This window comes from Ornithorhynchus anatinus, chromosome 2 (assembly GCF_004115215.2).
Source record: "Ornithorhynchus anatinus isolate Pmale09 chromosome 2, mOrnAna1.pri.v4, whole genome shotgun sequence".
NCBI classification, from domain to species: domain Eukaryota; kingdom Metazoa; phylum Chordata; class Mammalia; order Monotremata; family Ornithorhynchidae; genus Ornithorhynchus; species Ornithorhynchus anatinus.
Genome location: NC_041729.1, coordinates 62,080,626 through 62,107,350, shown reverse-complemented (window position 1 = coordinate 62,107,350; position 26,725 = coordinate 62,080,626). Strand labels below are relative to the sequence as shown.

Below are 26,725 nucleotides of genomic sequence, written 5' to 3'. Positions count from 1 at the left end.
CATCCCCCATCAAGCTCTCAAACTCTTGAAGAGGAAGGTCCTTATTAGCACCGGCCATGTGTGGGCCATTGCGAGCCCACTAGCAAGAACACAAGTGATCAGATGTGGAACCTGTCCACAAAGGGCTTCAGGAAAGCAGGAGGGTGATGGAGGTGGTGATGAGGCCCAGGCCACACCTGAAGACTCTGCCGGGTCAGCTGCGGTGACCCCTATCACAAGACCTGTGGGGTCAGGGGACCCCTGAATGAGACAACTGGAGAGTCCGGCCTACAATGTCCTGTTTATTCTCATCACCCTGAGGCCATGCATGGTTACGGCTCCATTGTGCTCTGTGCTGGGCCAGTAGTCAGGACCCTCTGGAATGGTGAACCTGGGCCTTCCTGCCAGTAGTCCAGTAAGAGACAGTTGCAGCATCTCCTGCCGAAGCCACTTGTAGACTGGTCACCTCAGGGTGAGGGCATGAGGGATCTGGACTTCTCTCCCCTAGGGAAGGGGAGGTCCTGGCTCTGCCCCGACATACCCAGCCCTCCCTGGGTTGAGCAATGGGCTGCCTTCACCCAGGGAACCCTCTCTCCTGTCACTCTTGCAGCCCCAGCCACAGCAGCAGCTCTGTGCCTGGGCTAAGCCTGACAATCCATTCCCCCCACTTCCCCCACCTGAATTTGGGCAGAGATCAGATGAAGTGCCATGACTAACTCTGAGCCAGAGCTGAAGCATAGAAAGGGTCACCCCCACCCCACGAGCTGCCTCAAGCAGTGGGCAGAGTGGCCAGTGGAGTTGGATTGTACAGGCACAGCTCAGAGTCTCTCCTGGGTGCCAGTGGGAGCCCAGCCCATCCCTAAGCCCCAACCACTAACCGGCAAATATAAGGGGTGTAAGAAAAACCCAGAGTGGCCCAAAAGAAGGTGCATGGGCCCAGGGAGACAGCTCGGGTGGGGCTTTCAGACCAGGGGCAGCCCTAGAGGCTGCCACAGCTCATGGCCCCAGGGGCTGGACCTGGTAGGAGAGTAGTCCACAGGGGCAGAAAAGGTGAGGAGCAGGAGCCAGTGGAGACCCAAGCTGCCTTAGGAGACCTGGGAGCAGTCACTGATTGGACACATACTGGATGAGTCAATTTGAGTGGAACCTTGGACCCCAATAAGCTTCACCCCGGCCAAAAAATGGTGGCCAATCCTGATGGGCTGAAGAGGAGTTTTGGAGAAGCCCAGGCTGGCTGGAGACAAGGCAGTTTGGTCCCTGCTGAGTGGCAATGCAGGACACCCCTTCCCTGGACCCTGGGCCCTACCTGCCATCACCCCACTCTGCACACAACAGGGGAAACAGGAGCCTCCTCTTCCACGTCTGGCAGCTCAATGGTGGGGGAAAAACAATCCTTGGCTGGCCACTGCCCAGCTTCTGGGGGCAGGGGGCAGTGCCAGGGATCCCAGCAAACCCTCCCCCATAGGGCGAGAGGGACATCCTTCTGCCTGGCGGCACCCCTCAACCCTAGCTGCCCCAGCACCAGGGCCTAGTTGGACTGGAACGCCCAACCCCTTCATCCAGGGCCCAGTAACCGTCTCCCATGCTCAGGGAATGGCCAGCAAAGGGCACCACCACGGCTTTGTCCTCCCTCCCTTTCTTCAGGCCAGTCCCCTTCCCCCCAACTCCCCCAACCCCACTTCCTCCTTCCCTCCCATCCCTCAGTTCTCCAAGAACAAAGCATCTTTGCTCCCCTTCGCCAGCCTGGGGCGCCAAGAAATGGACAAAACACTCGTCTGAAAGTCTCAATGGGTCCTCTCCCAGTTCCAGAAGACTGTCATTCTCTGTATCCCAAACGCTCTCACGCACACTCACGCACACATGCATACTGAGGCCATTGCGGGCCATGCCTGTCACGTCAGGTAATGCACCACGAGGACCATGATGAGGCAGGTGAGCAGCATCCCGCCGACCATGAAGTACTTGTCCTGGAACGCCCGCTTCTCGATTAGCCTCATGACTGTGTTGGACAGCCCCAGCATGTTGGCAATATCCAGGATTTTCTTCTGAGTGCCCTGCAGGGGAGGGAGGATCCCACCTGGATTACTGCATCAGCCTCCTTCCTGACCTCCCAGCCTCCTGTCTCTTCCCACCCCAGTCCATACTTCACTCTGCTGCTCAGATTACTTCTCTACAAAAATGTTCAGTACATGTCACCCCCCTCCTTAAAAAAACTCCAGTGGTTGCCCATCCACCTCCACATCAAACGAAAACCCCTTACCATTGGCTTTAAAGCACTCTACCACCACTCCTACTGTTTGCTACTCTCCTACTACAACCCAGCCCGCATACTTTGATCCTCTAAATGCTAACCTTCTCATTCTGCCTTGGTCTCACCTATCTCGCCGACCCCTAGCCCACATCCTGCCTCTGGCCTGGAACACTTTTCCTCCACAAATCCGACAATTATACGCCCCCTCCTACCCCTCACAGAGCCTTATTGAAGGCACATCTCTTTCAAGAGGCTTTTCCAGATTAAGTCCCCGCTTTCCTCTTCTCCCACTCCCTTCTGTGTCACCTTGACTTGCTTCCTTTGTTTCTCCCCGCTCCCAGCCCTGCAGCATTTATGTACATACCTGTAATTTATTTGTATTGACATCTGTCTCCCCTACTCTAGACTGTATGATAATTGTGGGCAGGGAATGTGTCTGTTAATTGTTGCATTGTACTCTCACAAGTGCTTAGAACAGTGCTCTGCATACAGTAAGCATCCAATAAATATGACTGAATGAGAGACAGGATGTGGCCCTTCCCCAGGCCTCGGCCCAGGCCCGTGGCTGGGCCGACCTGGTGCTGACTGGTGTGGTCACTGCTGCCCCAGAGGGTCACTCCTCCAACCCCATCCCTGTCCCATTTTCACAAGGCAGCTCCACACTGCTGAATTCCTCCTTGGCAGCTCTAAACTTTCTCTGTTCTCACAGACTTGTCTGATCCCCCCAGCACTTGGGACCCTGGGACCCATCACCTGTCAGTCACACAGTAGAAGCCCTGAATAAGGACCCTCAGGCCTGTGGGGGGCAGAGATCCGAGAAAGGTTGTTGGGGTGGCCAATTCTGGGATGCTGACTCAGCCTCCTGATGGGTCAACAGCTCCTCCCGGTGGAGTACACTCGGCACTCAACCGAGGCAGCTGCTCCTATCCAACCACCCTCCCATCTACCCATCTCCCTCACTCCCATACTCACTATTTTATTCCTCTCTCCAACCCTCAGGGACACAGGCAGAGTCCTATTTTGCTGAGTGTATTGGGATTTATTCAGGGCTTACTTGGTGCCAACCACCGAGTTCATTGCAGGGGTCAATAAGGAGAATCAAATCAGACACAAGTCCCTGGCTTATGCCTACTTAGACTGTAAGCCCCGTATGGGTCAGGGACTATGTCTAGCCTTATGACCTTGTATCTACCCCAAAGTTTTGCCCAGTGCTTGACACAAATACAATTATTTGCCCCCTCAATTATGGACTCATCTATTTCCACCTGTGGTCCTGCTTCTCACGCCACCTTATACTTCCTCCCTCTCCCACAAGTGATAAACCACCCAGCTCTCTTCCCCATTGACTTGTAAGCTCTTTGAGGGCAGGAAGGATGGGTCTTGGTGCTAATAAACTCTGCCATGCACTTAGGGCAGTGCTTTGCCCCAAGTAGGCAGCAATCAATGGCGCCGACTGACTGACACACTGAGGAGAGGGCCATCTGTTCCCACTCAAGGGGAGAGACTTCCTTTGTGGGCCTAGTCCCGGACCTTTCCAGGCTATTGTACCCACAGGGCTATTCCCTGTGGCGTGACTTGGCAGACAGGCTGTCACCGGGAACCACACTGGGCCACAAAGAGGGCACTGGGGGGCTTGCCAAAGTAGCTGGGGGCCAGAATAGATGCAAAGCATCAGGGGGCTGTCAGAGTGGAAAAGAAGCTGGCGGGGCAGGGTAGCGCGCATAACGGTAGCCTGCAAAATCACAAAGGCCTTGGACGAGTCAAATTTAGGACTGCAATTTGCCTACGTCACTCCTGCACAAAGAGACTGCTCCTTTGGCCCCTAACCCCACACTCCACCCAGCCTGCGGCAGAGACCACAAACGGTTCAAGGAGGCTTTGGAAAAGTGAATGGGACAGGAGAAACTGAGGAAGCAACATCCTTAGACTTGAGGATGGACTGATCAAGGACTGTAAAGAGCAATCAATCGTGTGTCTTACATCCCATAGTTCCTCCACGCTTCCTTGAATGAACCGATCAGAGGTATTTGTGGAATGCCTACAGTGTGCACAGCCCTGCACTAAGTGCTTAGGGAGAGTACAGTCAAAAGTTGCTTTTGGGCAGTGATCATGGTCACCAACTCTATTATAGTGTCCTCTCCCAAGCACTCAGTACAGTGCTCTGCACACAGTAAATGTTCACTACATCCTACTGATTGATTGAAATAGAAGACATGTTCCCCACCCTCAGGAATCTTATACTCTAGTGAGTTGGGTGGGGGTGGGGAGGAAGACCCCAAACAATTTCCAGTTGGGAGGTGGAAGGGCCTAAATAGTAGAGCATGAAAAATAAGGATGAGAGCAGCAGTGGGGCGAGGAGGGGGAGGAGAGGGCCATAGTGCCAAAATGGGAGGCCATGACCCAAGGGGAATGAGTGAATCGGGGAAGGCCTCCTGTAGGAGGTGGAGTTCCTGTAGGGCTTTGATGTCAGGGAGAGCAGTGGAATAGTGGACCAGGGTGGAGAGTTCCATGCTGTAGGATCTCTGGTCACTCCCTTGGCCCTCCGTCAACACCGGCCACCCTGGAGAGAGCAGGGAAGCAGGGTGGGGTGGCGGCTCCTGCTGCCAGACAACCCTCATCATGAGCAGGGAAAATGTCTTCCAATTCTGTTGTATTGTCCTCCCCCAAGCACTTAGTACAGTGTTCTGCACACAATAAGTGCTAAATAAATACGACTGATTGATTGAAATCTTCACCTCCCAAAGTCGAAGGCAGAGGGGCGGGCATGCTCCCAGTTCAGTCCCACCTTCTATGTCCCCACCAGCGGTGCAGGCCCAGGGCCTCCTACGAAAGGTGGCCTCACCTTCAGTGTTAGCCTCTGAGCTCTCAGTCCCTCCAAGATGCTGTGGCCGCCGCCAATGAGGTCATCCATGCCATGATGGGCTTTCTGCAGGGATGAGTTCAGTTGCAGCGTCTCATCCATGGGGATGGCGGTGGCGGCACAGTCCTGTGGATGGAGAGATCACTGAGCCCCGACACCTCGGACAGTGAGCTCCGACACTTCGGACTGTGAACTCCGACACAGACTGAGAGCCAGGACATCTCAGACCCAAGAAAAGACCCCAGAGCCCCCACACCTCTCAGACACCACAAGCATGTCTCAAGCTCAATGAGCACCCTCGGCCCGTTTTCCACCCCTCCCCCCTCCCCAATTCTGGTTGAAGCTCGAGGGTTCCAGCAGGGACTCCCAGCCCTTTGGGAAGGCTGAGGGATAGAGGACAACTGGGAGTAGGCTGTGGCCAGGAGACACTACCACCATTCTTCCTGTCACACAAGCCCCTGACATTGGCATTTAACCTTGAGTCCTCTCTCTTACAACTCCCATATTCAGCCCATCATCAAATTCCGCCAGTTCACAATGTCTCCAGAAGCAAACCTTTGCATTCCATCCAAACTGCCACCACCCTGATCTAAGCACTTCTATTATCTTGTATATTCTCCAGAGCTTCAAATAGGGCTTGACAGTAAGTAGAGAAGCAACATGGCCTAGTGGAGAGTGGCTTGGGAGTCAGAAGATCATGGGTTCTAATCCTGTTCTGCCACTTGTCTGCTGTGTAACCCTGGGCAAGTCACTTCACTTCTCTGTACCTCAGTTACCTCATCGGAAAAAATGGGAATTGAGACTGTGAGCCCCACGTGAGACAGGGACTGTGTCCAATGTGATTTGCTTAGAACAGTGCCTGCCACACACTAAGCACCCAATGAATTCCATAATTATTATTACTAACAATTGCTTAAGAAATATCACATTTACTATTATCATTATTATTGTATTCAACTCAACTACTCTAACAGCCTTTTCACTGATCACCAGTCTCTCTTGCCTCCGGTCCATACTTCATTCTGCTGCCTGGATCACTTTGTTAAAAAAAAAAAAAAAACACAACACTGTTCCAGCCACATCTCTACACTGCTCAAGAACCTCCTGTGGTTGCCCACCCACCTCTGCCTCAAACAGAAACTCCTCACCATCTGCTTTAAGACACTCAGTCAATTCTCCCCCTCCTAACTCCCCTCACTCCTCTCCCATTATCACCCAGCCACACCCTTCGCTCCTCTAACACTGTGCCTCATTCCCATTTCTCCCACCACCAACCTCTTGCTCACGCCTTCCCCCTTCTTATCCGACAGATCATGCCTCTAGTCCATCTTCAGAGCCTCCCTGAGATGCATGCCTTCTCCAAGAGGCCTCCCCTGACTAAGATCTCTAAGTCCCAGTTTATATTCCTCTAAGTGCCACTTCAACCCTTCCTGGCCGCCTAAGCCCTTGGGGATTCACAACCTCTGTCCCTCAGCCTATCACTTAGGAACATTTCTTTATACTCTTCCTCCTCTCTGTAATTTCGTCTAGTGTCTGCTCCCCATGCTATATTATAAACTCCTTGGGGGCAGCGCCTGTGCTTACTAACTCTACTGTGCTTCTCGCAAATGCTTAGCAGAGTGCCCTGCACACTGTACAGATTGATGATTGCTTGGAAAGGCAGCATGGAGAAGTAGGATGGCCTTCTGAATAGAGTCCGGGCCTAGAATCAGAAACATCCTACTGTGTGGCCTTCGACAAGTCATTTCATTCCTCTGTGCCTCAGTTACCTCATCTGTAAAATGGGGATTAAGACTGTGAGCCCTATGTAGGGCAGGGACTTTGTCCAACTTGATTGGCCTGTATCTACCCCAGTGCTTAGTACAGTCCATGGCACATAGAAAGTGCTTAACAATTACCAAGGGAAAAAAAAAAGATAAGGAGCAGGGTGAGGTTGGGGTGGAGAAGTAGCAGTGTGTTTGAAGGGACCTTGTGTCCTCCATTCTGAAGCCCCAGATTCCCCTGGGACCAAAGTCTTCCAAAGATCAGCTGCTTGCAGAGCAGCCCTGGCCCTCCCCGTTGCTGTATGAGGCACACCTGCTCTCTGAGGGTTGATAAGGTCAGGAGTAGGCTGTGACCAGGAGACACCAGCACCATTCTTCCAGCCAGCCTTTCGACAACCGTGTGTTGCACAAGCGATCACACACATATCTAGACATATTTCTACATTACAGTTGCCCTTCACTGGCAGGTAAGTTTGCCAAGTGCTCCTCTCCTAAGTGTGTGGCACAGTGTTCTGCACGTGGCAAGGCCTTGGTAAATCACATCGGTCGGCTGATTGAGGGACCCTGGTGCCTCCAGACTGTGGTGGTGGGACCACCTGAAGGTGTGGTCCAGGTCTCCCTCGAGGATGTGCTTGAGATCAGCACCTACGGCTATAACCCCACATGCCCTGTCACTTCTGACCGGCCAGACTGCTCAACCTGTGGAAGGCCAGAGAGGGAATCTAATAATAACAATAATGTTGGCATTTGAAAAGCACTTACTATGTGCAGAGCACTGTTCTAAGCGCTGGGGTAGATGCAGGGAAATCAGGTTGTCCCATGTGGGGCTCACAGTCTTCATCCCCATTTTACAGATGAGGTAACTGAGGCACTAAGAAGTGAAGTGACTTGCCCATAGTCACACAGCTTACAAGTGGCAGAGCTGGGATTCGAACCCATGACCTCTGACTCCCAAGCCCAGGCTCTTTCCACTGAGCCACGCTGCAATCTGCCCACCCACCCCACTCCCACCTGGCTCACATTAGTCGTGAAGGTCTGGGCCAGGAGCTCCTCCCGCTGCCTCTCCTGCTGCTCCCGGGCATAACGCCGGTGTTGGAAGTTCCGCAGTGCCGTCTGCAGGTGTTGGACATCATACTTCAGCTGGTCTACACGGCTGTAATGAATGAACAGACCGGGGGGAGGGGAAGAGGGGAAGAGGAAAGGAGAGAAGGAAGAGAAACCCGAGGGGATAAAGGAGGGAAATAGAGGAGGGGAGAGAGACAAAAGAGGTGAAAGGGAGAGAGAGGAGGCAAGAGAGGAGAGGATAGAGGAGGAGAGGTAGAGAGAGAAAGAAAAATAGATAGAAAGAAAAGCTTGACACAGATTGCAGACTCGCCAGACCTTCCCATTCCAGATCGGAGTCTTGGACCCACCACCCATGCTACAGACCACCTGGCAGAGGCTGCGGAGGCACCCACTTGACCCTCCCCCTTGAGCGCAGGGAAGGGAGCCACAAAGACACCTCCTCCCACTCCCCCCAGTGTCAATTCAGTGACAACCCCAGAGCCAGTGGAGGGGGCAGTGTCCCTCGGGGCAGCTGGAAGCAGTGTATGGGCCAGGTAGGGGCACACTCTATGCAATCCAAATTTCTGCCCTTTGGGGTCGGGCCCTGGTCGAAGGAATCTGGAGGTAAGAGGGCCAAGGGTGGAAAAGGAAGATGCCGGCTGGACTTCTCTGGTAGCCTGGGGATACATCAGGAACTGTGAGATCTCGCTTCCTTGTGTTCATTGAAACCCCAGCTTGGAAAGGGCCCAAAGACTGAAGGGAAGAGAAGAATTAGTCAGGATTCCCAGGACCTTGGGGGAGGTGGCTGGGAGGAGGTTGGAAGCTTGCACTTCCGTGTCGCAACTGAATACTGAACCAGAGTTTGGTATGTCCTGATGAGCTCACTAGCCCAAATTCAAAGATGGAAATGACATTTTGGGTGGAGTACGGAACATGGTGGGAACCACTGTGGGGACTAACAAATAAAATTTACTGAGCACCACATTAAACGCTTGGGAGGGAATGACAGAGTTAGTAGACAAGATTCCGGTCCTCAAGGAGTTTACAGAGAAACAGCATGGCCTAGTGGAAAGAGCCTGGGCCTGGGAGTCAGAGGACCTGGGTTCTCATCCTGGCTCTGCCCCATGCCTGCTATGTGGCCTTGGGCAACTTGCTTCACTTCTCTGGGCCTCTGTTTCCTCAATCTATAGAATGGGGATTCAATACAGTTTTTCTCTCCTGCTAAGACTCTGAGCCAGCCCCAGGTAGGACATTGACTGTACCTGGCCAATTACCTCAAATCTACCTCAGTGCTTAGAACAGTGCTTTGGCACATAGTAAGCTCTTATCAAATGCCACAATTATTATTATTAATACAATCTAGCAAGGGAGACAAACACTAAAATCATTTGCAGATATGCAGAAGATGGCAAGTGGCTAGGCGGGGGTGAGACAATACGTCCACAAGTGCCCCAGGAGGTTGTGTAGGCCTGGCTTGGATGTGCTGGAGTGGTCAGTGGGGAGATCCAGCCTGGGGATAAGAGAAATAAACCTGGGAAGTTAACCATGACTGAGTACCATGGCAGCCCTGGGTCTCCTTCACACTACAGCTGCAGAGACTATCAGCTCTTTGAGGGCAGGGATCACATCTCTTATTTCTGTTGGACCCTCCCCAGAATTTAGCACAATGCTGTACATACAGGATGGTGCTCAATAACTACTACTGATTGATATCTGAGATCATAACCCTTTCTGTTATTGGGTTCTCCCCAGTTCTCGGCCCAGGACTTAGCACACAGCAGATGCACCACAACTATTGATTGATTGAGATCATGTTTCTGACCTCTTCTGGACACTCCCTAATGCTCAGCCCAGTGCTCTGCACACCGCAGGTGCTCAACAAATACTGACTGATTAGGGGTCCTGGTGGTGTTTCAGAGGGTCAGAAAGAGAGCGGGAGGAAACTCTGCACCCGCAGACACCCGTTAGAGCAGAAGAGCATATACATGCACTGTGCCAAATGGGAGGTTTTCCTCCAAGAATCTCAGGCCACAGGCCATCACATTCCTCTCCAAATGGATCGATTTCCTATTTCGCCTCTAGACTGTAAGCTCTTTGAGGGCAGGGACCAATGCTTTGTACACAGCAAACAATCAACAGTATTTCAGAGGGCCTGTGTGCCTAGCACTGTACTAAGTGCTTGGGAGAGAACAGTACAATACAGTTGGTAGACACGTTCCTTGCCCACAACAAGTTTACAGTCTAGATGGGGAGACAGACATTATTTTAAATAAATTATAGGTATGTACATTAGTGCTGTGGGGCTGAGTTGGGGGTGACTAAAGGGAGCAAATCAGTGATGCCAAAGGGAGTGGGAGAAGAAGAAATGAGGGTTTAGCCAGGGAAGGCCTCTTGGAGGAGCTGTGCCTTCAATACGGCTTTGAAGGGCTGGGGGGGGGTGGTGGTAATTATCTGTCAGATAGGAAGACAGAGGGCATTCCAGGCCAAAGGCAGGATGTGGGTGAGAGACCAGCAGTTAGATAGATGAGATACAGTGAGAAAGTTAGCATTTGAGGAGTGAAGTGTGTGGGTTGCACTATAGTAGGAGAATAGTGAGGTGAGGTAGGAGGAGGTAGGATGATTGAGTGCTCTACAGCCAATGGTAAGGAGTTTGTTTGATGAGAAGGTTCTTGAGGAGCGGGGAAACTTGGCCTGAGTGTTTTTTTTGGAAAAATGATCCCGGCAGAAGAGTGAAGTTTGGACTGCAGTGGGGAGAGTTGGGGGCCAGTAGGTCAGCAAAGAGGCTGATAATAGCAATCAAGGTGCGATAGGAAAATTGCTTGGATTAATGTGATAGCCATTTGGATGGAGAGGAAAGGGCAAACTCAGTGATGTTGTGAAGGTTGAACCACGAGATTTAGTGACAGATTGAATATGTGGGTTGAATGAGAGAGGAGTTAAGGATACCACTAGGGTTATGGGCTTGTGCGACAGGAAGGATGGTGGTGCCATCTACATGATGGGAAAGTCAGAGGGAGGACACAGTTTGGGTGGTAAGATAAGTAGTTCTGTTTTGGACATGTTAAGCTTGAGGTGACGGGAGGAAATCCAAGTAGAGATGTCTTAAAGGCAGGAGGAAACGCAAGACTGCAGAGAGGGAGAAAGAGGAAATCAGGATTGGAAATATAGATTTGGGAATCATCTGTACAGAGGTGATAGTTGAAGCCATGGGAGCAAATGAGTTCTCCAAGGGAGTGGGTATAGATGTGTTTCGGACCCATTCCCGCTCACCTTATAAAAACTAGCGCCCCTTCCCTCCTCCCCTCCTTAACGTCCATCTTTAACCACTCACTCTCCTATGGCTTCTTCCCCTCCGCCGTCAAACATGCCCATGTCTGCCCCACCCTAAAAAAACCCTCTCGACCCCACTTCCCCTTCCAGTAATCATCCTATCTGCCCCCTACCCTTTCTTGCCAAACTCCTAGAACGAGTTGTCTACACTCGCTGCCTTGAATTCAACTCCAACTCTCTCCTGGACCCCCTCCAATCAGGCCTCCGTCCCCTCCACTTCACCAAAACTGCCCTCTAAAAGGTCACCCTTGATCTCCTTCTTGCCAAATCCAAAGGCTCCTTCTCTATCCTAATCCTCCTCAACCTCTCAGCTGCCTTTGACACTGTCAACCATCCCCTTCTCCTCCACACTTTATCTCACCTTGGCCTCACAGACTCCGTCATCTCCTGGTTCTCCTCTTATCTTTTGGTGCGTTCATTCTCGGTTTCTTTTGTGGGCTCCTCCTCCCCCTCCCATCCTCTAACTGTAGGGGTTCCTTAAGGGTCAGTTCTTGGCCCTCTTCTTGGCCCGTTCTCCATCTATACTCACTCCCTTGGTGAACTCATTCGCTCCCTCGTCTTCAACTATCATCTCTACGCAGATGACACCCAAATCTACATCTCCTCCCCTATTCTTTCCCCCTCCCTCCAGGTTCCTATCTCCTCCTGCCTTCAGGGCATCTCCACCTGGTTGTCCGCCTGCCACCTAAAACTCAACATGTCCAAGACTGAGCTCCTCATCTTCCCTCCCAAACCCTGTCCTCTCCCTGACTTCCCTGTTACTGTGGACGGCACTATCATCCTTCCCGACTCACAGGCCCAGAACCTTGGTGTCATCCTTGACTCTGTTCTCTCATTCACCCCACACATCCAATCCACCACCAAAACCTACTGGTCTCACCTCACAACATTGCCAAAATTCGCCCTTTCCTCTCCATCCAAACTGCTACCTTGGTGGTACAAGCTCTCATAATACCTCGACTGGATTATTGCATCATCCTCCTTTCTGATCTCCCATCCTCCTGTCTCCTCCCGCTCCAGTCTGTACTTCATTCTGCTGCCCAGATTATTTTTTTACAGAAACGCTCTGGGCATGTCACTCCCCTCCTCAAAAACCTCCAGTGGTCACCTAACAACCTTTGCATGAAGCAAAAACTCCTCACTCTTGGCTTCATCACCTGGCCCCCTCCTACCTCACCTTCCTTCTCTCTACTGCCCACCCCGTATACTCCGCTCCTCTGCCGCTCACCTCCTCGAGGTCCCTCCCTCATTTGCACCTGTCCTGCCATCGACCCCTGGCCCACGTCCTACCGCTGTCCTAGAATACCCTCCTTCCTCACATCCACCAAACTAACAATCTTCCCCTCTTCAAAGCCCTGAGAGCTCACCTCCTCCAGGAAGCCTTCCCAGATTGAGCCCCCCTTTCCCTCTGCTCCCCCTTCCCCTCCCCTCAGCACTGTGCTCATTTGTATATATTATTTATTACCCTATTTATTTTGTTAATGAGGTATATATCTCCTTGATTCTATTTATCTTGATGATGTTGTCTTGTTTTGTTTTGTTCTGTTTTGCTTTGCTGTCTTCCCCATTTAGACTGTGAGCCCGTCATTGGGCAGGGATTGTCTCTGTTGCCGAACTGTACATTCCAAGTGCTTAGTACAGTGCTCTGCACAAAGTAAGCGCTCAATAAATACTACTGAATGAATGAATGAATGAATGAAAGGGTCACGTCACTACACGGAGTGGGGAGGGGCACACAATGAAGCATCCCAGGGGCCCGCAGAAGTGCTTCATCAGACCCTGGGTTTAGAGGACAGAAAGGGCAGAGAGATGATGGAACAGCCTCAAGAGGACGGTAGGCTGAGAAAATCAGGACGATTCAGTCCAGAAGGGTGGGCTGATAAAGCATCTGACAAAGCCCGGGCGCCGAGACTACAGGGGTGACATAAAACTGTGGTTCATCAGATCCCAAATTCCAGGACCCCAGACTGCCCAGGAGTGCAGCGATGGCAGCACGGACACAAATGGGAGCCATAGTATATTCAAGAACTGCTGCCGCTCCCTGACCATCTTCAACTGTTCACTCTCCAATGGCTTCTCCCCACTGCTTTCAAACATGCCCATGTCTCCACTATCCTAAAAAATCCCTCCCATGACCCCAAGGTTCCCTCCTGTTACCAGCACTCTCTCTCCTACCATTCCTCTTCAAAATCCCTGAGCAAACTGTCTATATCCGCTGCTGCCTCCTCCTCCTCCTCTCCTCCAATTATCTCCTTGACTGCCTCCAATCTGGTTTCTATCCCCTTCACTCCATAAGAAACCGCCCTCTCAAAGGTCACCAATGATCTCATTCTTGCCAAATCCAACAACCTCTGCTTCATACTAATCCTTGACCTCTCAGCTGCCATCACCACTGTTGGACGTCCCCTTCTCCTGGAAACATTATCCAATCTCACCTTCGCTGACTCTGTCCTCTCCTGCCTCTCCTATCTCTCTGCTTGCTCATTCTCAGTCCCTTTTAGAGGCTCCTCCTCTGCCTTCCACCCCCTAACTGTGGGTGTCCCACAAGGTTCAGTTCTGGGTCCCCTTCTATTCTCCATCTACACCCACTCCTTTGGAGAACTTATTCGCTCCCATGACTTCAACTACCACCTCTAGGCAGATGATTTCTCAATCATCTCCAGCCCTGATCTCTCTCCCTCTTTGCAGGCTCACGTTTCCTCCTGACTTCAAGACACCTCTATTTGGGATGTCCTGCCATCACCTCAAACTTAATATGTCCAAAGTAGAACTCCTTATCTTCCCACTCAAACCCTGTCCTCCCTTTGAGTTTCCATCAGCGTAGAAAGCACCACCATCCTTCCTGTCTCACAAGCCTGTAACCTTGGTATTATCCTTAACTCCTCTCTCTTTCAACCCACACATTCAACCTGTCACTAAATCTGTCGGTTCAACCTTCATAATATTGCTAAAATCCACCCTTTCCTCTCCATCTAAATGGCTACCATATCAATCCTAGCATTTATCCTATCTTGCCTTGATTATTTTATCAGCCTCCTTGCTGACCTCCTACCTCTTGTCTCTCCCCATTCCAGTCCATACTTCACTCTAGTGCCTGAATCATTTTTCTACAAAAATAATCAGGCCATGTTTCCCCATTCCTCAAGAAACTCCAGTGGCTTTCCATCCACCTCTGCGTCAAACAAAAACTCTTTACCATCAGCCTTAGAGCACTCAATCACCCTCCTACCTCACCTAACTGCTCTCTACTACAACCCGGCCCGCACACTTCGCTCCTCTGGTGCCAACCTACTCACTCTATCTCAGTCTCATCTATCTTGCTGCCGACCTCTCACCCATGTCCTGCCTCTAGCCTGGAATACCATCCTTCTTCATAGCTGGCAGACATTTACTCTTCCCACCTTCAAGGCCTTGAAGGGACATCTCCTTCAAGAGGCCTTCCTTGAGTAGCCCTCATTTCCTTTTCGCCCACTCCCTTCTGTGTTACTTGGATTTGCTCCCTTTCACCCGGCCCTCAGTCCCATAGCACTTATGCTCATAGCCATAATTTACTTATTTAAATTAATGTCAGTCTTCCCCTCTAGACTGTAAGGCTTTTGTGGACAGGAACCGTGCCTATTAGATTGTACTCTCCCAAGTGCTTAGTACAGTGTTCTGCACCTTCTAAGCACTCAATCAATATGATTGAGTGATTGACTGTATGTGCAGGGAACTCACTGCCCCAGAGCTACAGAGGGGAAGATGGCAGGCTGCTCGGCTCCTGGAGGGCTGGACGGGGGGAGGGTTGGGGGTGCCACGGGTCATGGTACATCATAAGCCCTCAGAGCAGGGTCCGGCACCCTCTTCCCCAGGCAGGACCCAGTCAATGTTCTGTTTGGACAACGAGCTCTGTCCTCAGAGCGACTGGCGCCCCGCAACGGGGAGCACTGCTGAAGCAGTAGAGCAGGCCCCCCAACCCTGAGCCGTGGGTGCCAGGGCCAAATCAGATTGGCATCTCCCGCCAGGAATGGAGGGCGGGTTTGGTTCTGTCCCTCCGGGGGGCAAAGGGCCAGCTGCTGGACGGGCAGTGAAAAATGCCGGCCCCAGCTGGACCAGACTCCCACCTGACCCAAGGGAGAAAGAATGACCTCAAGGCCCTCTCCCAAGGCCAGGAGAGATGACAGGGAGTAAGAGCTTCTGGGTCCCAAGAGCAGAAGAGAGGAGTGATCTCTGTGAAGTTGGGAGACTTCCCTATGCCAACCAACTCCCTAGAGCACTAAGGCCTTCTGGGAGGCAGGAGCGTGGGCCCATATCTTGACACATCCCCAGCTGAGCCTCTCAGACCTGCAGGGATTTCCCAGTACTCACAGCTTGGCATTCTGCCGCTTGTTGGGAGGCTCCTTGTTGGACAGAACCTCCAGACGCTCTAGGCTGTTGAATATCTGGTCTATCCTGCCTTGAAGTTCGTTCTCCACCACTGCCCAGGAAGGAAGAGGAAAGTGAAATTGGGGAAGATCTCTATAAATCTATGCCTCTCTACACTCCCCACTCCCCACCCCTCATCCGCCACGGGCTCCCATGTTGGGTCCTGCTGCCCCAACTTATTTCCAACCACTTCTTGGGGCCAGGTAATGTTTCTACCAACTCTGTTGTTATATACTCTCCCATACACTTAGTACAGTGCCCTTCATGCAGTCAACTCTCAATAAATACCATCGCCTAATGCACTGATTCCAGTTTGAGGACTCATTAAATGGGGAAGGATGAAATACAGTCTTCGACCTTGGTCCCAAACCTGACCTCACTGAGCAGCAGGAGGGAAAAGGGAGGGAAATGGACTTGCGCTAGAATTGATTGGCATGGTTCCAATTAAACAGGGTTCCCTGCAGGCTCACTGAGAAGATGTTAGCCATGAGAACAGAGAAGGTTTCACAGCTGGCATCTGGAGCCAGGGAAGTCTGGAGGCTTCATCCCTGGCAGAAGTAACCACATTTACAAATGCCTTTGGGGTGCAGAGCATTGTACTAAATGCTCCCCCCTCCATGCCTCAGAATAATCCAGTTTCTGCTATTGTCCAACTAGGCACCTCATGTAACTGCCACTCAGCCTAGCTTTCAAAAGGGCTGTAATTCCAGCTCTGCCACTTGCCTGCTGTGTGGCCTTGGGAAAATCATGTCACGTCTCTGTGTCTTAGATTCTAAGTGTCTTATCTTAGATCTAATCTATCTTAGATTATAAAATAGAGCATGGACCCCGGAATCAGAAGGTCATGGGTTCTAATCCCAGCTCTGCCACCTGTCTGCTGTGTTTAACCCAATTTGCTTGTATTCACTGCAGGGCTTAGAAAAGTGTCTGGCACATAGTAAGCGTTTAACAAATACCATAATTATTAAAAGGGAATTTGATACCCGTTGTCCCTCCCTCTTGGATTGTGAGCCCCATGTGGGACAGAGACTATGCTCACGTGATTAACTTGTATCTGCCCCAGTGCTTAGAACAGGGCTTGACACGTAGTGTTTAGCAAATGCCACTAAAAATAGCCTCCCAACTAAAAGAGGGACCTATGATCTATCTGTAATTTGTCAATATATCTGTTATTTATACATTCATAATTATACATCAAACAAAAACTCATCACTGGCTTTAAAGCACTCATGCACCTTGTCCCCTCCTATCTCACCTCAATTCTCACCTACAACGAGCCAGCCTGCACAATTCGCTCCTCTAATGCCAACATACTTACTGTACCTCGATCTCATCTTTCCCGCCTATGGCCTGGAACACCCTCCCTCCTCATCTCCAACTGACAATTACTCTCCTCCCATTCAAACCCTTATTGAAAGTATACCTCCTCCAAGAGGCCTTCCCTAAGCCCTCTTTTCCTCTTCTCCCACTCCCTTATGCGTCACCCTAAATTGCTCCCTTTATTCATCTCCCCTCCCGGCCCCAGAGCGCTTGTACATGTCTGTATTTATTTTATATTAATGTCTGTCTCCCCCACTAGACTGTAAGGTCATTTGGACAGGGAATGTGGCCATTTAATGTTACACTGTACCCTTCCAAGCGCTTAGCACAGTAAGCGCTCAATAAATATGACTGAATGAATAATTTATTTACATAACCACAATTTATTCATTTATTTATATAAACGTCTATCTCCCCCTCTAGAATGTAATCTGGGAAAGTGTCTACCAATTCTGATGTACTGTACTCTCCCAAGTACCTAAGAGAGTGCTCTGAATACAACAAGCACTCAATAAGTACAACTGATTGACTGGAAGCAGTGTGGCCTAACAGAGATAAATCAAGCCTGGGAGCCCAGAGACCTGGGTTCTTGTTTCAGCTTTGCTCCAGGCCCACATGTGACCTTGGGCTCGTCACTTCACCTCTCTGGGCCCGTGTCCTCCTCCAGGCTACGGGGACAATCCCATCTCATCAGGGAGATGGGGATTCAATTTCCCTTCTCCCTCCACCTTAGGCTGTGAACCCCATATGGGACAGGGACTATGTCCGACCTTGCTTATCTCATATCCACTTGGTGCTTGGTGCGGTGCTTGGCACACAAAAAAAGGCTTAACCAATATCACAATAATTATCCCTGTTCTCCCTCCCTCAGCCTGGGGGGCCTGGCATAGGACAGGGACTGCAACCTATCTAATGACCCTGTATCCACCTGGTGCTCAGCACAGGGTCTTTATATGGGCCACAATTATTACCTTGAAACTGTGCGGCGCTTTGATTTTCCCAGAGTACTTTCACGTGAAATGTCTCACTTTCCCCTCAACATCTGGGTGATATCCAGGGAGATCTGTCTCCTGATTCCTATTTTACAGCTGGGCAAGTCGATGCTTAGAGGGGTGAGTGACTTCCCCAAAGCCATAGAGCAGGTGAGTGGCAGAGATGGGATACGAACAAAGGGCCTCTGGCTAATGCAGTAGTACTTTCCATTAGTGTACGTCTTTCTGTGCTGAACAGGAAGATCTCTGAGGAGACGGATGGTGTCTTCCACAGCTAAGGTACTCTCCTGAGCGCTCAGTCCAAAGCTCTGCCCACAGTGGGCGTTTGGCACATCTCACTGATGGTTGGATGAGAACTTGCCATTTTGGGGCACCTTTGCTGGGTGCCCTTTTGGCCACTGCCCCCCACCCTGCCCACTCCCTAGTGATCCGGGAGCCCCAGACTTGGCGGGAAGGGATACTCACAGTGCAAGGACTGCCTGTCGGATGTCTCCAAGCGGCCCATGTGAGACTGGACTTCGTGCACCTGCCTGGCAGACAAAGAAAGAGAGAAAGGAACAGGAATGTGAGGGGACAGCGCCACAGCTGGGTGACCCCTGGGCAGGGCAGCAGCTGTACCTCTCCACCAACCACGCTCGGCACAACGTGCAGCATAGCCTGGCTCAGACCAGCCAACTGCACTCTGCTTGGGGCCCAGGCCAGGCCCTCCGCCCCTGCCGTCATCTCCACTTTTCCGACCACAGCCGACGGCAGCCTTGGACTCGCTCCCCTCACCCCTGCCTCTCTCAGACCAGCTCTCTGTGCTCTTTTGCGGATCCAAGTCAGAGCTCCTGTTCCCCCACTCCCCACCACCATCACGGCCTCCTTGACAACAGCCAATTGCAGTCCCGGATTTGCTCCCCTCACCCCAGCTCCTGCTCCCACTTCCAGCCCTCATCAGGCTTCTTCCCAGCAGGGGGAGGGACCTTTTTCCCGCCACCGACAGAAGGTGGCAAAGACCTGGGCCGGGCTGGATAGCCACCTGATGGTCTCGCTTCTCTGCCTCGCCATACCCTCCACAAAATCTGCTGCCGTTCCAGGTCGACAACTGGGTTGGGGCCCCACAGAGCCGGAGGCCAAACTGGCTGCCCTGGACCACACCGCAAAACATCCACCATAGGCAGATGCTCAGAGAAATTTTGCCACAGTCACCACGGGAGATGGGGCAGTGGGGGGAAAAAAGGGAGAGGGAGGAGGGCATGTCTTCTGCTTTCCTACCGACACCAGGGAAGAAGCTAAAGATGACCAAAAACCAAACAACCAAAAGGAGCAGCAACAGCAGAGACCCTCAGGCGTTCCCAACATAAACAAGACATCCCGGAATCAAAATCCAGCAGGGATCTTGGGACCAGCAGGGCAGGAGCAGCTGCTTCGGGGGCCTCTCCCACAGCCAAGTTTCCCAGTTTCCCTGCTCTCAGGAACCCCAGTCCAGGGAGGCGGGGGGGGGGGGGGGCAAAGGGGCGGAGGCTTCAACCTTGCCTGCCACTGCTGGAAGACAGACGGTGCCAGAGCGCAGGGCGGGTGGAACGTGGCAACTGATGAGCTGGTTTGGACCACGGGGGACATCGCCTGGGGTGGTGTGGGCACTGGACCGTTCCCTCCCATTGAGGATTTGCAGGGTTGTCTCTATCACTGTGGTATTTACAATGAGCGCCCGGAGTGGTTCGAGACATCCACATCTCCTGCTGCCTGTCAAAAGACACCTCTCTACCTGCTCCTCAGACCCCATCCTTTCACACATCTCTGAAATACTTGCCCCTCCCTGACCGCCACCTTCAACCATTTACTCTCCAATGGCTCCTTTCCCACCTCTTCCAGAAAAGCTCGTTCATTCAATCGTATTTACTGAGTACTTACTGTGTGCAAAACACTGAATTAAGTGCTTGGAAAGTGCATTTCAGCAAGAAAGACATGTCCATGTCTCATGTCTCCCTTATCCCAAAAAACCCCTTTATGACCTCATGGCTCCCTCTAGTCATCGCTCACCTCCCTCCTACAAGTCCTCTCCAAACTCCTTGAGCAAGTTATCTACCCCTGCCATCCCCACTTCTGCTCTTCCAATTCTCTCTTTGACCTCCTTCAATCTGGTTTGTTCCCTTCACTCCAAGGAAACTGCCTTCTCCAAGTTCACCCACATAGAACTTGGGAATATAGCCTTTACTTATTTTAATGTCTGTCTCCCTGATTAAATAGTAGGTTTCTCGAGGGCAGGGATGGTGTACTCTCACATCCTCTCGACCAATAATCTCTTCCCTGCCAAATCCTCTACTCCATCCTAATCCTCCTCCACCTCTCAGCTGCCTTCGACATTGTGAACCAGTCCCTTCTCCTGGAAATATTATCCAACCTTGACTTCACTGACACTGTCCTCTCCTGGTTCTCCTATCTCTCTGGCTGCTGCTTCTCAGTCTCCTTTGCAGACTTTTCCTCCTCCACCCACCCTCAAACTGTGGGAGTCCATCAAGGGTCAGGTCTGGGTCCCCTTCTAGTTTCCATTTATACCCACTCTCTTGGAGAACTTGGTGCCTCCCCACAACTTCAACTACCATCTCCATGCAAATGATTCCCCAAATCTACATCTTCAGTCCTTCTCTGCAGTCTTCCATTTCCTCCTGCCTTTGGGACATCTCTACTTGAATGTCCCACTGACACCTCAAACTGAACATGACTCTTTCTTTTCCCGCCCAAACCCTGTCCTACCCTTGACGTTCCCATCACTATAGACAGCACCATCATCCTCCCTGTCTTACAAGCCCACAACTGTGGCATTATCCTCATCGTCTTTACCATCATCAATGGTATTTATTGAGAACTTACTCTTTGCAGAACACTGTATTAAGAGCTTGGGAGTGTACAATACAACAGCGTTGGTAGTCATGTCCCCTGCCCACAATGAGCTTACAGTCTAAGGAGGAAGAGAGGCATCCATATAAATAATTTGTAGATAGGTACAAAAAGTGCTGTGAGGTTGGGGAGGGTGATTATCAAAGGATCCAAATGGACACAGATCCAAATGCGTAGGCTAGGCAGAAGGGAAAGAAATCCAAGAAAAGAGGGCTTAACCTTGGAGGAAATCTGACCTTAAACTCATCTCCACTTATCTCTCTCATTCAACCTTTCTAATCTATCTGTCACCAAATTCTGGGAGTCAGAGGACCTGGCTTCTAATCCTGGATACACCACTTGTCTGCTGTGTGACCTTGGGCAAGTCTCTGGGCCTCAATTACCTCATCTGTAAAATGGTGATTAAGACTGGGAGCCCCATGTTGGATAGGAACTGTGTCTGACCTGACTGCCTTATATCTACCCCAGTGCTTGAAACAGTACCTGGCCAATAGAAGGCGCTTAACAAATACCATAAAAAAATAAAAAGTACTGGGGTAGATAGATACAAGTTAATCAGGTCCCATATGGGGTTCACAATCTAAGTTGGAGGGAGAACAGGGATCGAATCCCTGATTTAATAATTATAATAATGTTGGTATTTGTTAAGTGCTTACTATGTGCTAAGCACTGTTCTAAGCGCTGGGTAGATACAGGGTAATCAGGTTGTCCCATGAGGGGCTCACACTTTTAATCCCCATTTTATAGATGAGGTATCTGAGACACAGAGAAGTGGAGTGCCTTGTTCAAGGTCACACAGCAGATGAGTGGGGGAACCAGACTCAGAGCCCAGTCCTCTGGCTCCCAGGCCTGGGCTCTTTCCACGAGGTCACACTGCTTCAAATCCAACAGACGATCACTCTATCTCCAAAGCCTCACTAAGATCACATCTGCTCCAAGAGGCTTTCCCCAGCTAAGCCCTAATTTCCTCTCCTCCTTCTTTCTGTGTTGCCCTTGTACTTGGATTTGCCCCCTTTATTCACCCCACCCTTATACCCACAGAATTTATGCCCATAAGAGTCAATCAGTGGTATTTATTGAACACTTACTATGTGCAGAGCATTATACTGAGTGCTTGGGAGAATACAGTAAAAAAGAGTTGGTAGAAGCATTCCCTGCTCACATCGAGCTCCCTAAGTATCTCTGATTGAACTGGAACAGCACAAGGTCCCTGACCCATGCGAGGCTGACCGTCTGAAGGGAGGGGAGGGCATCAGGTGGCACACAACCTGAGGCCCACCTAGGGTTCCCACAGGGAGAGTTGCTCTCTTATCCCCAACTCACAGAAGAGGAAACAGAGATCCAGAAATGAAGTGTCTTGTCCCAGGTCACGTGGCAGGCATGGGGTGGGGCCGGGATAAGAACCCAGGCCTCTGGGCACTGTTTCCACCAGGCCGAGCTCTTAAGTCTCTCCCTGCAGGCCTGTCCCCATCCCCGCTCCCACCCGGGAGCCCTGTGTGGGTCCCAAACCGGGCCCCAATCCAGCTCTGCGTGAAGGGCAGCACCTCGAACCCGGTAACGGCTCATTCAATCTGACCTGGGGAATCTCATGTCTAGAGCAACTGGTTACCGGGCGCTGTACAGAGGGGTCGGGGCACCTGCTGGCTTTTCCCAAGTGCTCAGTATGGCGCACAGCACCCAGAAGGCTCTCAATAAAGACTTTTATCTATAATGCACCCCTCTGTACTAAGCATAACGCTAACTGGTATTTGCCGAGCACTGTATCCACCACAGTACTTACTTAGTATAAGATCATCAGGTCAGATACAGTCCCTATCCATCATAGACTCACTGCCCACGTGGAAAGGATAACAGGTATTGAACCTACATTTTACACATAAGGAAACTGAGGTGCAGAGAAATGAAGTGACTTGCCTGAGGCAAGTGTCAAATGCTTAGTACGGTGCTTAGCATATGTTATGTGCTCAATAAATATGCCTGAACAAATGAGGCGGCAGTGCCGGGATGGGAACTCAGGTCCTCTGGCTTCCAGGCCCAGACTCTGTCCACTAAGCCACGTTGTTTCTCCTTGATCTTCTGGGATTGGACAGTCCCCTTCTGGCCCTAGACAGCTCGATGCAGAGGCCCTGAGCTCTGGTCAATCACCCAGACAAACTGACAATGACTTCTTTTGTCCCATGGGAAAGTCAGTGCATCAGTCAATTACATTAGGGTGCTTAATGTGTGCAGAGCCCTGAACTAAGCGCTTGGGAGAGGTACAAGCAACACAATAAATAGGCACATTCCCTGCCCACAACGAGTTTACAATCTAGACGGGGAAACAGACATTAATAGAAATAAATAAATCACAGACATGTACATAAGTGCCGTGGGGCTGGCGGCAGTGGAGGGGCGATGAAAAAAGGGAGCAAGTCAGGGCAACAGAGCGGGGGGTGGCATAGCCCGGGCACAACCCAATTCCTGGGATGAGATCCAGGATAACCATTTTCTCCACTGCTTAGATCCCTATACTGTGAGCCTCGTGTGGGAAAAGGTCTATGTTCAGCCGTACGATCTTGAATCTACTCCTGCACAGTGTTTGACACATAGAAAGCACTAAACAATGATCATGAAAGAAGCAGCATGGCTCAGTGGAAAGAGCCCAGGCTTGGGAGTCAGAAGTCGTGGGTTCTAATCTCCCCTCTGCCACTTGTCAGCTGTGTGACTCTAGGCAAGTGACTTCACTTCTCCGGGCCTCAGTTACCTCATCTGTAAAATGGGGATTTAAGACTGTGAGCCCCACATGGGACAACCTGATCACCTTGTATCCCCCCTCCCCCCGCAGTGCTTAGAACAGTGCTCAGCACATAGTAAGTGCTTAACAAATGTCATCATTATTATTATTCCCATCACTATAAATAGGCATTCCTTCTGAGCTGATCTATACAACTCAGTCCACACACGCCACTGCTCTAACGCCAACCCTCTCCCTGTACTCTGACCTCCTTTATCTTGCTGCCAACCCCTCATCCACATCCTCGCTCTGGCCTGGAACTCCCTTCCCCTTTGTATTTGACAGATTACAGTTTTCCCTACTTACAAAGCCTTAAAAATCACATCTCCTTCAAGAGGACTTCCCCAACAAAACCCTCATTTCCCTTGCCCCCTCTCCCTTCTGTGTCGTCCTTGCACCTGGGAATCGTCGAAGCACCTTGGCCTAGTGGATAGAAAGACTTGGGCTCTAATTCCGGCTCTGCCACTTGTTGGCTGTGTGAACTTGGGCAAGTCACTTAACTTCTGTGTGCCTCGGTTACCTCATCTGTAAAATGGGGATTAATGCTGTGAGCCCCACGAGGGACATGGACTGTGTGCAACCTGATTAGCTTGTACCTCCCCCAGCAGTTAGAAAAGCACAGTAAGCACTTAAACACCATCCTTATTAGTGTTATCACCCTGTATACATCCCATCCTCTGCCCCACATCACTTATGTCCATATCCACAATGGGTTTTAATTCTTGCCTTCCTCTCTAGCTCCTTTTAGGAGTTTATAGAAAGAGAAGCACTGTGGCCCAGTGGACAGAGCCCTGGCCTGGGACTCAGAGTAACCGGGTTCTAAGCCCAGCTCTGCCACTTGTCTGCTTTTTGATCTTGGGCAACTCACTTCACTTCTCTGTACCTCAGTTACCTCATCTGTAAAATGGAGATTAAGACCGTGAGAACCTATGTGGGAGTGGGCCTGTGCCCAACCTAATACAGTGCCTGGCACCCAGTAAATGTTTAAATACCATAAAAAATACTCCACAGGGAAAGTGTCTAGCAACTCTGTTATACTGTACCCTCCCAAGGGCTTAGCTTGGTGGTCTGCCCACAGCAAGGGCTCAGTAAGTACCGTTGACTGGGGAACGTAGGTGCTCCTCCTGACTGCCCCACAAGCTCAGAACAGCACGCAGCACCAGTGGACCCTCAGTCAGCACCACCCTCCATGCTATGACTGGCCTGGGCGTGATGCCCCGTCTCGGGGCCATTATGGCAAGAAAGTCCAAACCAGTGGCCCACGGCCCTGGACCCAGCCGTTGGCTTGGGAGTCACGTCAGCCCTGCTAGCCCAGTGCCAGTTGCAGGGGGGCCGGGGGCTGCCCGTGGCCAGTTCCCACGGGGAAGCTGTGCCCATTCATTAATTCAACTGTATTTATTGAGCGCTTCCTGTGTGCAGAGCACTGTACTAAACTCTCTGAAAGTACGATTCAGCAACAGACAGAGACAATCCCCACCCAACAACGGGCTCACAGTCTAGAAGGGGGAGATAAAAACAAGTAGACAGACATGAATAGTATCAAAATAAATAGAATTATAGACGTATACACATTACTAATAAAACAGATAGAACAATAAATATGTACAGTATGTAGAACAGAGAAGCAGCGTGGCTCAGTGGAAAGAGCCCGGGCTTGGGAGTCAGAGGCATGGGTTCGAATCCTGGCTCTGTCACTTGTCAGCTGTGTGACTGTGGGCAAGTCACTTCACTTCTCTGGGCCTCAGTTACCTCATCTGTAAAATGGGGAATTGACTGTGAGCCTCACGTGGGACAACTTGATGACCCTGTATCTACCCCAGCGCTTAGAACAGTGCTCTGCACATAGTAAGTGCTTAACAAATACCAACATCATTATTATTATTATTATTATTAACAGTTTTATAAACATGTAGAACATGTTTACGTAGAACAATAAAATATATGCCTCTGCCACTTGTCAGCTGTGTGACTGTGGGCAAGTCACTTCACTTCTCTGTGCCTCAGTTACGTCACCTGGAAAATGGGGATTAACTGTGAGCCTCACGTGGGACAATCTGACGACCCTGTATCTACCCCAGCGCTTTGAACAGTACTCTGCACCTAGTAAGTGCTTAACACATACCAACATTATTATTATTAACAGTTTTATAACATGTAGAACATGTTTACGTAGAACAATAAAACATATGCCTCTGCCACTTGTCAGCTGTGTGACTGTGGGCAAGTCACTTCACTTCTCTGTGCCTCAGTGACCTCATTTGGAAAATGGGGATTAACTGTGAGCCTCACGTGGGACAACCTGACGACCCTCTATCTCCCCCAGCGCTTAGAACAGTGCTCTGCACATAGTAAGTGCTTAACAAATACCAACATTATTATTATTATTATTAACAGTGGTATAAACATGTAGAACATGTTTAAGTATGCCTCTGCCACTTGTCAGCTGTGTGACTGTGGGCAAGTCACAACTTCTCTGTGCCTCAGTTACGTCATCTGGAAAATGGGGATTAATTGTGAGCCTCATGTGGGACAACCTGATGACCCTGTCTCTACCCCAGCGCTCAGAACAGTGCTCTGCACCTAGTAAGCGCTTAACAAAGACCAGCATTATTATTATTACAGACACAAATGCCGTGGGGCGGGGAAGGGGGTAGAGGGAGGGAGTAGGGGGAATGGGGAGGGAAAGGGAGGGTTTCCTGGAGGAGGGGAGCTCTCAGGAGCGTTTTGCAGAGGGTTAGCTGGGCGGAGGCGAGGAGGGAGGGCAATCCCGGACGGGAACGGGGCCCAGGCAGCGGCAGGGGAGCGGAGGGTACGGGGTGGCGAGGGACAGAAGGGACCAGGGGAGGTTCGGAGCGCTTAAACAGTGCTCTGCACCGAGCAAGCGCTCAAGCAATAGCGGTGAATGCAAGCGCGGAGGGCGGGCGTTCCGGGTGGCCAGGGGAGAGCCGCGGAGGCCCGTCCCCAGGGCTCTTCTCGGGGCGCTCCGGGGCCCGGCTCGCTCGGTCCCGCCCCTCCCGCCCCCCGAGCCCCTCACTTGTGGGTTTGCTGGTAGAGCGGCTCCATGGCGGACGTCGCAGGCTCCCGCTCCGCCCAACACGTCCGCAACCGGACGCTTCCGGCTTCCGG

The 26,725-nt window shown here is 51.1% G+C and overlaps 1 protein-coding gene across 2 annotated transcripts; it reads right to left on the bottom strand.

Moving 5' to 3' along the window:
* Positions 1-261: 261 nt before the first annotated feature.
* On the bottom strand, positions 262-26,725 carry GOSR2 (golgi SNAP receptor complex member 2). 2 transcript variants are annotated; one of them, XM_029058272.2, is made up of 6 exons: positions 26,634-26,725; positions 18,409-18,473; positions 15,575-15,683; positions 7,865-8,006; positions 5,073-5,216; positions 262-2,033 (listed from the first exon to the last, which is right to left on the bottom strand). In XM_029058272.2, the coding sequence occupies exons 1-6, from the start codon at positions 26,660-26,662 to the stop codon at positions 1,872-1,874; spliced, it is 651 nt and encodes a 216-aa protein (XP_028914105.1). In that variant the 5' UTR covers positions 26,663-26,725; the 3' UTR covers positions 262-1,871. The 2 variants fall into 2 exon arrangements, with proteins under 2 accessions (XP_028914105.1, XP_028914106.1); XM_029058273.2 differs by having other exon boundaries at positions 7,874-8,006.

Coding starts and splice junctions, on each gene's coding strand:
- GOSR2 (XM_029058272.2), bottom strand. CDS start 26,662: ATGGAGCCGCTCTACCAGCAAACCCACAA. Junction 8,007..15,574: donor AAGCGGCAGAATGCCAAGCT/GTGAGTACTGGG, acceptor CATTCATTACAG/CCGTGTAGACCAGCTGAAGT. Junction 5,217..7,864: donor TCACGACTAATGTGAGCCAG/GTGGGAGTGGGG, acceptor CTCCATCCACAG/GACTGTGCCGCCACCGCCAT.